Raw genomic sequence first — 16,196 nt, 5'->3', positions numbered from 1 at the left:
TTTATTTTTTTGTAGAGATGAGGGCTTGCTAGGTTGTCCAGGCTGCTCTCGAACTCCTGGACTCAAGCAATCTTCCTGCCTCAGCCTCCCAGTGCTGGGATTATGGGCATGAGTCACTGTGCCCAGCCTCACTGTACTTTCAGATGCTAATAAGATACGAAAACACAGCTTGGAGATATAGAGGTTTGGACATCACACTTTTGGAGCAAATGGAAAAAGAAAACAGGATTCTATGTGAGTAATTCACTTATATAGAATCCCAAATGTACAGGTGATTTCAGCATTGTACAAACATCAGACTGTACTTACATAACCTAGAAGTTATGGTCAATGCCACTATGTAGCTCTATTGCATTCTTATGGGACCACCATTATATGTGCAGTCCATCATTAACTGAAATATCATTACATGGCACATGACTGGAATTTTAGATTTAGACTTGGCAGTCCTCCATATCCAAAGCCAAATAGGCCCACCTTAATACCCTCCTTCAGTTTTAACCTACCAAACTCTTCTCAATATCTTCTCTGAAATGGATAGTAGAGGCTAATTTCAGTTGAAGAGAGCCCCTCTTATCTAAAATAACATTGATAAGCTCTATCCCCTCACTGTCCACACAGCTTCTTCCAACCCAAAAAGGGGTAAGAAGGGTTTTTCAGCTTTATGATATTCCAATGAGTGAACTACTTTAATGTTTATTTAGTCTGTCCCCCAACCTTCCAGTCTCAAAGCTGGCATGGATCAGGACCAATTACCTAACAGTGCATTTAGTTTTATCAAATCTCTAAACTTGATCTCTGACATGACCAGTAAAATGAGTTCTTCTAAACAGGAATTATAGTCTTAACAGAAGTTATAAACATTATGTCCACTCAATGTGAGTTACTCCAGAGCAAAAGCAAAAGTCCCCACTTTTCTGACCCCCATTCCAGAATAATGCTTGAAGATCATCTGGAAGTAAGTTTCCAGGGCATGTCTGCAGCATTTAAGTCAAGCTTTGGTTGTCAGTCTAGAAAATAAAATTTTGACCAATAATCCTGAATTTATCCAAAGTTCAAACAACAGCCAAATAATCATCTGAACTAGAAGATGGATTTCTTCCCTCAGCAGTTTATTTTTATTGTTTAAGGCAGATAACCACCCTCCACTAAATGACTACTTCCTTGAGTTAGGCACTTTCCAATATTTAATGGCTTCTTCTTTGTCTCAAAAGGCTTGCTTATGTGCCCAAATTCCATGTGTTCTTCAGTGATTTGGCCTCTATAAATTAAAATGAGGGTTTACTAAGATTAAACAAAGCCTGACTTTAGGAGCTGAAACTGACACTGCCCAGAGTTGATCCAGGTATCTTTAGCAGTTTAGGCAAATATTCAAGGATACTATTTAGTGATATGGAAAATGTGCCTTGTCCATATACTTCATTAACCAGTCTTTGAAGAATGTCTGAAAGATTTCTCAATTCAAAAGGAAAATTCATAAAGCTCATTATCTTGTTGCCCAGACTAGAGTAGAGTGGCACAATCACAGCTCACTGCAGCCTCAACCTCTTGGGCTTAGGCGATCCTCCTGTGTCTGTCTACTGAGTAGCTGGGACTCCAGATGCATGCCACCAAACCTGGTTAGTATTGTTTTCTTACTTTTTTTTTTTAAGACAAGGTCTTGCTATGTTGCCCAGGCTGGTCTTGAACCTCTGAGCTCAAGTAATCCTCTCACCTCAACCTCCCAAAGTGCTGGGATGTCAGATGTGAGCTACTGTGCCCAGCCTAAAACATGTCTCTCTGTTCTCGCACTCAACAACAATCATCAGCACAAAAGAGTTATGTGACCAAATGTATGGGGATTTTCTCCCACACCAGCAAGCAATTCTGCAGTGAACACCAGCTGGGTGTTCTTTAATTCTGACACTAGCTGGTGATAGTGTCAGATCCTACAGATTGAGGACTCTATCCCATAAGACTGCCCTCACTGCAGACACCAGTCACAAGCCCAGGCCTCTGGAACTTCTGGCAGATTGGCTTCAAGTTTAGGTTCGGTTAATTTGCTAGAGTGGCTCAGAGCTCAGGGAAACATGTTTCCCAATTTATTATAAAGGATATTACAAAGAACACAGATGGAGAGAGGCATAGGGTAAGGTATATGCGAAGGGGTGCAAAGTTTCTATGCTATCTCTGAGTGTACCACCCTCCAGGAACCTCTGCATGTTCAGCTATCTGGAGACTCTCTGAACTCTGAATTTCTGAGTTTTTATTAAGGCTTCATGACATAGGCATGAATGATGAAATCACTGCCCACTGGTGATCAGCTTAATCTGCAGCCCTTCTCCTCTTCCCAAAGGTTGGAACTGAAAGGCCTAATCCTCTAGTTCCGCTTTGGTCTTTCTGGTGACTAGCCCCCATCCTAAAGCTACCCAGGAGCTGGTAGTCATGAGTCAATCAATAGCACAGTAAAACACCACTATGGAGACTAAGGATTTTAGGAGTTATAGGCCAGAAAATGGTGTCAAAGACAAAATATATATTTTACAATATTACACAGCTTAAACTCTTTATTTTAAAATTTTCATATGAATGGAAACTTGGCTTTCCTGGGCATTCTGTTGTGATCACCATCTGTCATGCACAAAATGTGCTGTCTCTTGTTAATTTTCTGGCAAATGGGCTTAGGAAAGAGACCTACTACCATCTCTATCCCCATTGCACATAGTATCCAAAGATTAAAATTTTTAAAAGTCATGACCTGAGTTACAGTATAGTGCCCATTCTTTACTATGCTCTGGTGCATCCAACAAGACACATATTCATCTCCTGCAGTCCCCAAAATAGAACAGCTGTCTTCTGGTCTTCGCAAATGACCAAGGTGAGTCAAAATCTACTTGAAACATGGCTTTTATTATTTCCTTTTGGGGATAATCAGCTGGTAACCATTTCCGGTGGATCTCTAAGAGGGGGCTTTTCCAACTTCTAGTTCCTTTAGTTCAACTAATTCAGGTAAGTAACTAAGGAGGGCTCAGAAGGTTTCTTTTGCTGTAGAAGAACGCTTGTCCTTCACATTTTGTATTGTGGCTCTACACTTTTTCTTTGGCTTTGAATCCACCCAAAATATCACCAATCCAGTGACTAGGACTTGGCATTACCTGTAACTCCACATACCATGTATGGATTCTCCAAACAGGAGAGATGGGTAACATCAAAGATCAACTTCCTAAATCATGTAGTGAAGTCATTTCCTTTAGCAAACGCTAGAAGATCCTGTATCTAATATGTGTTAAATCGTCTATCCCCACAAGTTCACTTTATTCAGTTTGGTTTTAGTCTCATTTGGAATCACAACTTGAATGAGATACTTCTCTAACACCTCTCTGAGTTGCTGTAAGTTTGGAGAAGATATATTAAGTTTGACAGATGTGAGGCCCAAGGACTTAAAACATCAATTTCTTCAGAAGCCTGCTTGTTCACACAAATTTTTATTTATCTTTACCCTACATGCCTAAAAACTTTCTTTTCATTAACTTGAAAAGGTCTTTATTTCTTCCTTTTTAGTTTTACCTGTACTGTAAACTTAAAGTTTTTGAAGTCAAACTTCTTTGAGACTATGAAGGTTCACCTGTTAGTTCTGCAACATGTAAGTTTGCTCTCTTCTAGAATTAGGATTTTATTTATATTCTATAACATAATTGGTATCATTAAGTTAAATAACTGTCCAAAGCACTTGTACAGGCACAGTTTTATTTCCACAGGGTAGCAGTTCTTTGTGTTGAAGCTTTAAATTATGTTCTAATTTAATTTTATATGGTTACCACCCAACACAAACCTGAGACAGTACAGTAAAATCAAATTTACCTGGAGACTTGCTTTATAGCACTGCAAACATTAGCAATGGTTATGAACTCAAAACAAATCAACAACAGCAACAAAAACCAAGATTAAAAAACTGGACTTCAGCCGGGCTCGGTGACTCAGCCTGTAATCCCGCGCCTTTGGGAGGCTGAGGTGAGTGGATTGCCTGAGCTCGCGGGTTCGAGACCCACCTGGGCAGTGAGACCTCATCTCTACAATAAATCAAAAAATCAGCCAGGCGTGGTAGCGCTTGCCTGTAATTCCGGCTACTTGGAAGGCTGAGGCGGAAGGATTGCCGGAGCCCAGCAGGTGGAGGCTGCGGTGGCCGGGAGTAGCCACTGCACTCCAGTCTGGGTGACAGAGTAAGACTCCAACTCAAAAAAAAAAAAAACTGGACTTCAGTAGTTAATTAAAGACTTCCCCCAAATCCTAGCAACAATGAACGCATCCAAAAGTTATTGACCAGAACTTTGCACCCTATAATCAGCCAGTTCATAGAAAGATTAACTGGTTGATGGCCTCTGTAAGAGGTGCCTTTTTATGCTAAAGTTAAGAAGTGCTGGAAATGTTAGACAACTGAGAAAGAGACAGGGAAATGTCCCCCAACAGCATCACAAGCCACATCAAACACAAACTTATCAGTACAGATCTCAAGCATGTAAGGGGGGGGATGTATACACTATATGCAGAAAAATACACTGAGATGAGCTAAACCCATCCATTTCACACCACCTGCATCCATACTCTGCTGCAGTTTACTAATGCTAGTGATGATAAGCCCAAGGCATTCAGGAATGGTTATAGCTTTTCAGTTTGTGGCATATTCCACAGAAATTTAATCACAGGTAAAGGTAAAAAGACCCTTGTAGTGGCTATCCCCTGACTGCTGACAAACCATCTACCCAGAAAAACTTTCTCCACCATCTTGGATGAGTCATTTTGTAAACTCTACGTATTTTGAAATCAATACTCCCTCTCATTCCCATCCCTTTACCTGTCCTATTTATATTAGGATAAGCTTCAAGTAGTTCATTAGCGTGGCCTGAGGTTATACCCCTTGCTCACATGGTTCCTTCAGGAAGATAAGGGAGTTTTCTGGTTGAATATGTGCAGAGCTTTCTGGGATGATCTTGGCTGGTAGCTGTAGCTTTTACTGTACATTAGAGGCTTTCCTTGTTCTTATTACCTCTGGTAGGAGTCAGGGCCAGGGTGGGAAGGGAGGAATCCATTCAAGCTAAGATGGCAGAAACTCGCCTCAACTTGGAGTTTCAGTTTTTATTTCACTTCATCCACTGTTCCACATTTCCTTTCAATTTAAACTTTTGTTCTTCTCTCTTTAGCTTTTCCTCTGTTTTCATGTAAAAGCTTGCTGGGCATGCTCCTGGTTCAGCAGTGGGTTTTGGCCTGTTTTAATTTAAGCTGAGCTACACCTCAAGAAAATAACAGCTGCTTTTTACTAAACACTTGCTATGCTTCTGATACTGTATTAGCAACTGCTTTATATACTTTATCTCATTTAATTCTCACAACCACCCTTGACATGGGTAGAAGTAGATTTTAGAGCTGACTGAGGATCTGAGAGAATGATATGTATGATGAACGGTATGCAGCTAGGAAACAAGGCAAAAATCCACTTCAAAGCCCAAACTCTTGCCAGTGTACATGAGGGCTTTGGGGTAGTTTTGTGTTTCAAGTTTCAGAACAACAACTTCACATTATTCTTCAAGTTCTCTATTCTGAGTCTGCAATGGTTCTATTTCATCTTTCTCTTATTCAGATGTTCACTGAAATTAAATTTAAAAATTGTTCCAATGATGTGTTCATTATGCATTTTTTATTGGTGAAAAATTGAAAAAGTAGTTTCCATTTTTAAAATATTATGGCTATATTTCCAAGTCTTCAGTTTACCTTTTCACTGCTGCTTCTGTTAGCATTGCTATATAGAGTGTATTCAATACCGCTAAGCCTGAGGATATCTACTGCTATTTATGTTTCCCTTCTTAGAAATTCAAGTTGTTTGTTTTTAAACTAGAAACATCCAGGCTTTTTAAAAAAGCAATTTATCTCACACGGGTTGAAAGGTACTTTATTATCTTATACAATTAATTACCATAATTAAATTTAAGTCAGACTCCTGAACATCCCAAAATACAAAACATCTCTATGTAAGTGATACACCTACTGTTGCCTCCTTTGATAGCACAGAAACTGCTATATTGATGCAATTCAGCATTTTAAGAATTTGTAAAGAGTCTGAGGTATTAGAATACTAAACAGATCCTTAACTTCAAACTCAACAGCCTGGTGAGACCTCCTCAAAAGTCTCCTGCAGGACAGGGAAGCCAGAGTGGGGGTACATCAATGTCGCTAAATCTCAATTGAGGGAGAAAATACTTCCCAAAAGGAGTAAAAATGCAATGAATTGCAAAGTAACTACAAGAATTCTGGTTATGAAAACAAACCCTACATTTCACATAAATCAGAGGTAACATTCTTATAAACATTAAATGTTCTTGAGCTTATAAATAGAAAAAGTAATATTTTCAGAGTTTGACATTTCTTCTGGTTTTCCCATATTACACCATATATATATTCTAACATTTGTTAAATTGCCCTATCCATTTTTTTCTGTTTCCCTGTGTTCTTAGCACCAAAGGCAGTGATTGACACATGCAGGTGCACAGTGAATGGTGTATGAACAAACAGGATGGATGGATGAATGAATAACATTTGCCAGGAAGAGAACTTCAAACTCAAGTGGGTGACAGTGGCCTAGAGGAAAAAGTGGTTACAAAAATACATGCTTTTTTAGGCCAGGTGCTTAAAAAGGGAATGCCTTACACTTTGCCCAACAGGCTTTGGGTCCAATAAACAAACAAACAAATAAATACATTTTTTTTTTTTTGAGAAAGCAGGATTTATTAAGAGGACAGAAAAGCACCCACAGTTGGAGGGGACCCAAGGGGGTTGCCCCAAAATATATATTAAAAAAGAAAAGCCCTCTATCAAAGCATATACGATCTTCATGCATATTTAATTCTATAGGTTTAGAAGTACCAAGTAGCTGTTAGCTAATGCTATCATTTAAAACAGTTACATTTTAAACATATCTTATGTAAATTAAAACATTAAGAAACATCTAAAAATTAGTTACTTTGGCATAAGAACTCAGTTGTCTCTATTTCTGGTTGAACTAAGATTTCTAATAAATTATGCTAATCCATCATCTTATAATCACAGACTCCCAAGAAGAAACAGAAAAGAAAACTGATCAATCATTTTCAAGTTTTTTGTTTTTCAATTTTCTTTCTGAAGAAAGTTTGTAAAGATTTTAAATATGAACACTACATTAATTTCAAAATAAAAATAAGAAACTCTATAATTAGCAAAATAACTAAAATTTCTTCAGCTGAAAGTCTTTAAAAAATACTCAAGAATAAGCACTTAAAATTTGAGGCTGATAGGGCACAGTGGCTCGTGCCTGTAAACCAAGTACTTTGGGAGGTGGAGGCAAGAGGATTGCCTGAGCTCAGGGATTCAAGACCAGCCTGAGCAATGTGGCGCAACCTCATCTCTACAATAAATAGAAAAAAAACCAAAAACAGCTGGGCATGGTAGTACATGCCTATAGTTCCAGCTACTTGGAAGGCTGAGGTAGAAGGATCACCTGAGCCCAGTAGGTCAAGGCTGCGGTGGCCATGGTGAGCGTGCCACTGCACTCCAGCCTGGGTGACAGTGAGACTCTAAAAAAAAAAAAATTTGAGGCTAATGAAAAATTATTACCAGTAAGTTAAAGTTACTAAAATGGCAAAGCTATCAATGTTTATTGGTAACAGTGCACTCAATATGAAATGTATACATATTATTACATATTAAATGCATTTTTAAAATAATTAAAAGCAAAATACATAAAATAGCAGTTATACCATAGAGAGCCTTCAACCTTGACATACTACTATAAATAGGAACCAACATTTGCTAATCCTAGAGATAAAGATTAATGAAGCAACATATGTAAAGTGCTTTGTGCTCCCTGGATAAAAGGGGATATGACTAATAACTCAAGATTTGAACGTTGGGCAGGAAGGCGGCATCAGAAGGGAGGGAATAAGGAAAAACGTACCGTGCAAATATGAGGCCAGTGTTCAAATTGTTGTAAAATTTCTTGGTTAAGTTCTTCTTTATATAACTCTTTGTAAAAATGTGGAAGCTTAGATATCCAAATGCCATTGTTATGCTTGTTTAGTATTTCCTTTATGCGGTTTTGAACCTCATCCATTTTATAAGTGTAAGAGGCAGGAGGCGTGACATTTGGTTTTTCAACAGTCTGATTTAAATTATCTTTAAATTAAAAAAATGATAGAATTAACCAAAATGCTTAACATTTTAGATTATCCCATTACCTACTATTGTGCCTTCAGGCTCTGCTATACTGTGGGCTTGTGGTGGCCAAGGGACTTAAACGGGAGCAGGATTAGGCAGAGCAGCACCGTGACAACGTCAATCTAAGTTTTAGCCCTGAAATAACCAGCAGGGTCAAGAGTCACCCACAGAGGGAAACTATTTCCCTTATTTTGCAAGGATGTTTCGTAGTTTAAACAGCAGGATGACCTTGCTATGTAAAAAAATAATTAAATTCATTATTTAACCAATAATTTCCTACCTGCTAAGAAACATTACATTTTAGACAGTATTGGTATATAGGCAATGTGAAATTTAAAACTATATTCTACAAAGCATGAGAATAATGCCTTAACAGTAAGATCAAAGAACATTTTATAAAAGATAACAAACTGTCCAGGTTTGAGGATTATGATCAATTTTCACCTTTATTAATGAAAACAATAATTCAGTAATATACAGAAGTTCAAAAATTGATCCATCTACAATAATCATCCTAGCCTCAGTATATAAACATAGATAAAAGGCTTGGAACCACAGATAACTTTCAACAATTTGTTTTCATTTCACCAATATTTATCTTACATAAGTATATATTTATAAAGTTTTGGCTAGCTCTTATATTTATTTTTTTACTTAAAACTCTGAATGCCTTAGTTTACATACTAAGACAATAAAGAAATTTGAATGTTCATTGTAGCTGATGGTTCTGGTATTTTAAGGACTATAATATTCATTCCAAACCTCTCTGAAATTTCAGTGGTATACAAATCAGACTATGTTAAAAATTACCATCTATAAGCAAAATATACTCAAATTTTAATCAGATAGTATCTCTGCTGGGATTCAGTCACTTTCATTTTATTTTTAATTTGTTAGTAGAGAGAATCTGGTTTGGGGATACTGCCTCTAAGGATACCAGGAAGTCAAGGGTGAGCTGTTCCTTGAGGATGCTTTGATGCTGACTCTGCTCTCCCACCAGAGGGCATGAAGACCTGACCTTCCCAAGTCTTAGATTGACAAAGAGAACAGAAGGTCCAGGATGTGTATATGCATTTCCTATTAAAGGCACAGCTAATTTATTTGGGTTCTTCCCAAATAATGATGTAAAAGGACTGGGAAGAAGGAAAAGATGAGTTTCTCATAACTGGCAAGACCCTCCCTTAATGACAGTGTTAGCAGCTGACCCACAGTTGAGTCTGCAAACGCAGCTGCTCTGTGGGGCCACTGGAGTCATCTAAGTAACTGCACCTTCTGTTAACAAATTAAGGAAGTACTTGAAGCTGCCAGCACTATATGTGGTGCTTATCAATTCTGCCTGGTGAACTGCAATCCCCCTGAAACAATTCTTTCTGTTTCTGCAGAAAATGCGTATACTAATTTAAGCCTCTAAAAGGGTATTCAGCTTCACTTAGTCATGTTTCAGAAAATGCATATGTAAAAATAATTCACCTAAAAAAATCACTTTGTTCAAATAATTTTCATTAAGAAATACTGGAGATGTGCTCTTATGGGGGGGAAAAAGAATTTCAATTAGGTAAGTAACACACTCAAAGCAGCAAATCACATAAAATCACATTCATATTTCCTATACTATATGCACTGATCTGAAAACACTGTATCTTTGGGTGGGTCTATGAGCAGGGGATTTACACATCGGTTGGAGAAGACAAGATAATGAGTGGGTGCATTTCTCATTTTCAGATTCTTTGGCTTTATTATATCTCCTATTGTTTTCTTAGTACTTTTGGATTTTATAAACTAAATAATTATTTATATTCATATTTAAATGCTTAGTGGTCACTGCACACAGTTTAGGGTGCCAGCTTTTCAGTGGAGGAGCACCTGAAACTCTTTTATAAGTTTAAGTCTCATAGTCATGTACTTTAAACCAGAACAGGGGGTTTCCTCTAAGTAAGGTCTCAGCTTCCAAAGTTTCAAGGGCTTACCCCCAAGGGGGAGACACAGTATCTCTGTAGGCCACATGTAAAGGTGAAACATAGCAGGTCTGAGGTGAGAAAGGCCTCAAGTCAGAATAATAATGACATTCTTGCAGATACTACTTTCTCTTAAGATTGCTTCAGTTCATGATTTTAAAAAAAGTAGGAAAAGAAGAAGAGAAAGGAAGCAAATGTCAAAAGTCACCACCAGATATTTTTCTAGGGGCCCTGAGACTTCAGAAGCCAATATTTATCATGAAAATAATGAGTAGAAAACGTACCACTCATTTCCTTAGTGGAGGTTCTTGAGAGATGTATCTGCAAAGGCGGTGGAAGAGATGCCTTTGGACTAAACCTAAGGTATAAAAAAAAGGTAAAATAAATTCAAACAGCAAAGACTATACCAAATTGTAAACACTATATTTTTTATTTAAAGTCTCTGTGACATTGAACAGCAAAACAAGTCACTAAAATATTTCAAAATCATAAAAAATAAAATCTTGCACCATTTTTTATGTTTCATATTCACTCAGAGAAAAGTATGTTAAAAGCTAAATTTAAACAAGGTCTTTGAAAGCCTCTTTTGGAACTTGGAAGTCAGAATTCCAATTAATCACCTTTGAGGAACTAGCAAAAGTGAATTTAAAAATTCATGCAGGCCGGGTGCAGTGACTCAAGCCTGTAATCCCAGCACTTTGGAAGGCCCAGGTTAAAGGACTGCCTGAGCTAAGGGATTCGAGAGCAGCCTGGGCAACTTGGTGAGAACTCATCTCTACATTAAATAAAAAAATAAGCCGGGCGTGGTAGCACGTGCCTGTAGTTCCAGCTGCTTGGAAGGCTGAAACAGAAGGATTGCCTGAGCCCAGAAGGTCGAGGCTACAGTGGCCGTGATTGTGCCACTGCACTCCAGCCTGGGCAACAGAGTGAGACTCCAACTCAAAAAAAAAAAGCCATGCAAAGAATAAAAATAATAATAATGAAAAGAAAGAATACTTTGCATTATAACCAAAAAATGAAGGACAATCATCAGCAGATTATTGAAATGCATTATAAAGTTACACTTAAAATTGAACAGATAAATAAAATGCTAGAGGGCTTAGAAACATTCTATTTACATATTTCAGCACATAATAAAAGTGATATTTCAAAGAATGTCCTCAGATGGGAGGACTATTCAAATGCTATCTGGAAAAAGAAACAGAGGCCCTCACCTCATGCCCTCACCAAAATAATTGTATATCAATTATACTGGATATACGTGAGAAGATTTTCCAAATATGGAGACAAATAAACCATACACACATAATTTATGTTCATGTCTGTTTTCCTTACTGACTCTAAGTGCCTTAATTATTTGTGTTCCCAGTGACTAAGGCAGTGCTTGGTACATGCAAGAATGACTGAATGAGTCATAACTGAATGAACCAATGACTAAAACTTGCCCAGCAGTGGGTATGGGGCTATGATAGGTGATAGTGACATAGTGGACATCTGCCAGTTTATGAATAGTATGGCATATTCTAAAAATTAGATAAAATCTTTGAAATAAAGCACATTTTCTTATAACATTTCAACCCTAAAAGAAATTATTAGATTCTAGGCTACCAATAAAAACTTAGCATATGCAAATAAGAACAATAAGGAAGATACCAAAAACATATCCAGCTCCTACTTTTGAGAACTGGTAGGGAGATAGCACTCCTTTCCCCTGTGCCAGCCCTAAACATGTGAACTGAAAACTTCCCCTGCTTTGAGTCAACATTGAGGGCTCTAGTAAAAGGCAGAGGGATACAAGCAAAGAGTGAGGGTACAGAGAAACTACAGAAGAGACTGCCAGGATTCAAGCACTGATGGGTCTATTGGAGAGGAAGAAAAAAGTCCAGACAGCAAAAGAAAGCTATTCAAAGGAAACTGCAGGGCTGCCTAAAAAATAAAGTAAGATGACAGGGGTCCAAACTAATTTTATAAAAATAAGTATAAAATATTTTTTATTTTGTTTCTTAAAAGACAAAGATTTAGATTGGCTCCCCTCCTTAAAAAAAAAAAAAAAAAAAAAAAATCACCCCAAATCTAAGCATATGTTATTTATTAGAGACACATTCATATCTCATAAATATTTACAACCTACCATGTGCCAGATGTTGTGTCAGACAGTAATGATTAATGATCAGCAAGAGAAACATGTTACCATTCAGAACAGTTGAGAAAATGAACTGTGGTAAGCAGCTAAGATGCCCCCAAAGAGTCTTTCTTCCTGGTATTCAGAGCCTTGTGTAATCCTCTCCCCTTGAGTAACTTGCTTTTAACTAATAGTATATTTTAAGGTTGAGGAGATTACAAACAATTAGGTTTAAAGATTCCACCTTGCTGCCCCCTCCAAATCTCTCTTTTGTTGGCTTTGATAAAGCAAATGGCCATGTTGGGAAGGCTAATGTGGCAAGAAACTCAAGATGGCCTTTGGCCAACAGCTAGCTAAGAATTAAGGAACAACTCAGAAGGAACTGCATTGTGTCAACAACCACATGAAGTTGCTTGGAAGCAGACTGGTGCTCAGTTGAGACTTCACATAAGACCACAGCCATGGCTGACACTTTGGTTGCAGACTCATGAGAGACCCTGAGCTAAGCCATGTCTGAATTCCTGACCCACAGAAACTGAGATAAGAAATATGTTGTAGTTGTAGCCAGGCTCGGTGGCTCAGCCTGTAATCCCGCACCTTTGAGAGGCTGAGGTGAGTGCATTGCCTGAACGCATGGGTTTGAGACCCGCCTGGGCAGCGAGACCTCATCTCTACAATAAATCAAAAAATCAGCTGGGCATGGTAGCCGCATGCCTGTAATTCCGGCTACTCGGAAGACTGAGGCGGAAAAATCGCCAGAGCCCAGCAGGTCGAAGCTGCGGTGGCCGGGAGCGGCCACTGCACTCCAGTCTGGGCGACAGAGTGAGACTCCAAATAAAAAAAAAAAAAAAAAAAATCTAAAAATAAGAACAAAGCCTACTAAGTGCTATTATAGGGGCAGTAGGTATTAATAAAAACACACAAAAAGAGTAACAAGTCAAATTAGGAGGTAGAAGAAAAAGCAGAGTAAAGGTTGTTAACACTTATGAAGTTACAACAATCAGATTTGTTTGGCACTGCAGTCGAATAGACAGGTAATCAATGATTCTGAAATGAAAGATAAATATATAACCAAGTTATAGTTATACATTTATAAGAATTTAGTATTGGTAAAGATAGCATTTCAAGCAAGCAGAGAAGGAAAGAATTATGTAGTAACTGGTACTAGGATCCCTGGCTGACAATGATAATAAAAAAAGATTCCTACTCTCACACTATACAATAAAATAAATTCTGGATGAATTAAAGATTTAAATGTAAAAAATTAAGCCATAAATGTCCAAAAGAAAACAGAAGACATAGTATGTAATCTAGGGATAGAAATGCTTTTCTAAGCATAACATCTAAAGGCAAAGGCCATAAAGTAAAAGACTGACAGACATAACTATGTAAAACTTTAAAGTTCTTGTATATAAATATACAACAATTAGGCTGGGCATGGTGGCTCATGCCTGTAATCCCAGGGTAAAGGCGAGACGACTGCCTGAGCCCAGGGTTTTGAGACCAGCCTGGGAACTTGGCAAGACCTCGTCTCTGTAATAAACCAAAAAATCAGCCAGGCATGGTGGCACACACCTGTAGTTCCAGCTACTTGGAAGGCAGAGGCGGAAGGAGATCAAGGCTGTAGTGAGCTGAGCGTGCCACTGCATTTTAGCCTGAGAGACAGAGTGAGACTCCAACTCAAACAAAAACATGATAATTAGATAAACTGAGGAAATATTGCCATATTACAGGCAAAGGGGCAACATCTTTAGTTTATCAATCATTTTTCCAAGTAAGAAAGGAAAGAGCCAACAGAAAAACTGTGCAAAGAACAAAGACATACAATTTATATAAGAGCTATAATGGGTTAATAAGTATATGACAAAAATATAACTTAGTTAAGAATCAAAATCAAGGAATATGAATTGAAACATAGGTACTTTTTTTCACTTTTCAAAGTAGCAAAGAAAAAACTCAGATGCCCAATGTTGTCAGGGGTGAAAGAAAATAATCACTTTCATATTCTTCTAGAATTGATATATCTGTTTAGAACAGATATAGAATTTAGTAAGAACCTTAGTGTATATATATTCTTAGTGTATATATATATATATATATCTAGAGAGTCTATTTCTACCAATTTATACTACAGAAGCTAGTCATGAATATTTGTAAGTACTGTTTTACAAATATGTCCACTTCAGAATTGTTTACAATAGTGGAAATAATTTATACTTAACAATATGTGATTAGACAATGAACTACTCTGCCATTAAAAATAATACAAGCCAGGCTCAGTGGCTCAGCCTGTAATCCCACGCCTTTGGGAGGCTGAGGTGAGTGGAATGCCTGAGCCCACGGGTTTGAGACCTGCCTGGGTAACTTGGCGAGACCTCATCTCTACAATAAATGAAAAAAACTAGCCAGGCGTGGTAGCGCGTGCCTGCAGTTCCAGCTACCTGGAAGGCTGAGGCGGAAGGACTGCTGGAGCCCAGCAGTCGAGGCTGCGGTGGCCGGGAGCGGCCACTGCACTCCAGTCTGGGCAACAGAGTGAGACTCCAACTCAAAAATAATAATAATAATAATAATACAGAAATGTACTTAATAACATGGAAAATATTCACAATATATTACCTTTTAAAACAGGCTATAAAATAGTAATATATAGCATGACCTGATTTGTATTTTTAAAAACTTACATATACATAAATTTAATAGAAAGATTATTTTTAAATGTTTAATATATTTATGCATAAATATGTCTGTATCAGAGGCAAAGTTTTTCTTCCTTTTACTTTTTTTGTAAATTTTCTATACTGTACCCATGGTACTTTCGTAATAAGAACAAAGCTATAAATGTAATTTTAAAAAATGTTTTTATCAGGTAGGCACGGTGGCTCAAGCCTGTAATCCGAGCACTTTGGGAGGCTAAAGCAAGAGGATTGCCTGAGTCCAGGGGTTCAAGACCAGCCTGGGCAACTTGGTGAGACCTTGTTTCCACAATAAATCAAAAAATTAGCCGGGCGTAGTGGCGTGCGCCTGTAGTCAAGTCAAGGCTGTGGTGGTCATTGAGTGTGCCACTGCACTTCAGTCTGGGTGACAGAGTGAGACTCTAACTAAAAAAAAAAAAAAGTTTTTATCAACATTTAATAAATGAATTTTAAACATATAAGAACCCAGAAATCAACAAATTCTAATTAATTTACTTTAATACTTGAAAGATGTATGTTTAGTCACTTGCCTTATGCCAGTCATTTATTCCTATTCAAAGTCCATGATCTAATTCATCACAATGTATACATAAAGCAATTTCTTCTATTTTTCTAGGTTTAAAGGGAACCTCAGTCTTTAGTACCATAAAAATCTAAATTTTATGCATAACTATATTAAATACCTTGTTTAGTAATCTTCTCACTTTAACAGAATACAATGGTCATGAATTGTATTATTTTAGAGGTAAACATTTTCATGTAACCACCATAATCAGAACTGTCACATCGCTACAAGGATCCCTCTTGCTCTCCCTTATAGCCACAACCAACCCTCAAATCACCTAAATCCCTAACCTCTGGAAACCACTAATCTGTTCTCTATCTTTATAATTTTGTCATTTCAAGAATTTTGTTTATTTGTTTGGTTTTGTTTTTGAGTTGACATCTCATTCTACCGCCCAGGTTGGAGTGCAGTGACACAATCATGGCCACCACAGCTTCAACCTGCTGGGCTCAGGCTATCCTTCCGCCCCAGCCTTCCAAGTAGCTGGAACTATAGACACGCTCCATCATGCCCAGCTAATTTTTTCTTTTTTTTAGTTGGAGTCTCACTCTGTCATCCAGGCTGGACGTGGGACACTGACAGCCACCACAGCCTCAACTTGCTAGGCTCAGGTGATCCTTCCACCTCAGCCTTCCAAGTAG

General features: G+C 37.8%; 1 protein-coding gene across 3 annotated transcripts in view; it reads right to left on the bottom strand.

The window, feature by feature from the left end:
• The window catches only part of TDRD7 (tudor domain containing 7), a 79,484-nt gene that overhangs the window by 40,902 nt on the left and 22,386 nt on the right, over positions 1 to 16,196 (bottom strand). For all 3 annotated transcript variants that reach the window (XM_021706716.1, XM_021706718.1, XM_021706717.1), the window contains 2 exons: positions 10,460 to 10,533; positions 7,961 to 8,178 (listed from right to left, as the gene is read on the bottom strand). In XM_021706716.1, the coding sequence (XP_021562391.1) occupies positions 7,961 to 8,178; positions 10,460 to 10,533 (292 nt within the window). The remainder of the gene's footprint in view (positions 1 to 7,960; positions 8,179 to 10,459; positions 10,534 to 16,196) is intronic.

The sequence above is a fragment of the Carlito syrichta genome, unplaced genomic scaffold, assembly GCF_000164805.1.
Source record: "Carlito syrichta isolate Samal-C Ts95f unplaced genomic scaffold, Tarsius_syrichta-2.0.1 Scaffold315953, whole genome shotgun sequence".
Taxonomy (NCBI): Eukaryota; Metazoa; Chordata; class Mammalia; order Primates; family Tarsiidae; genus Carlito; species Carlito syrichta.
The sequence above is the reverse complement of the archived record's forward strand: the minus strand, read 5'-3'. Positions and strand labels throughout refer to the sequence as shown.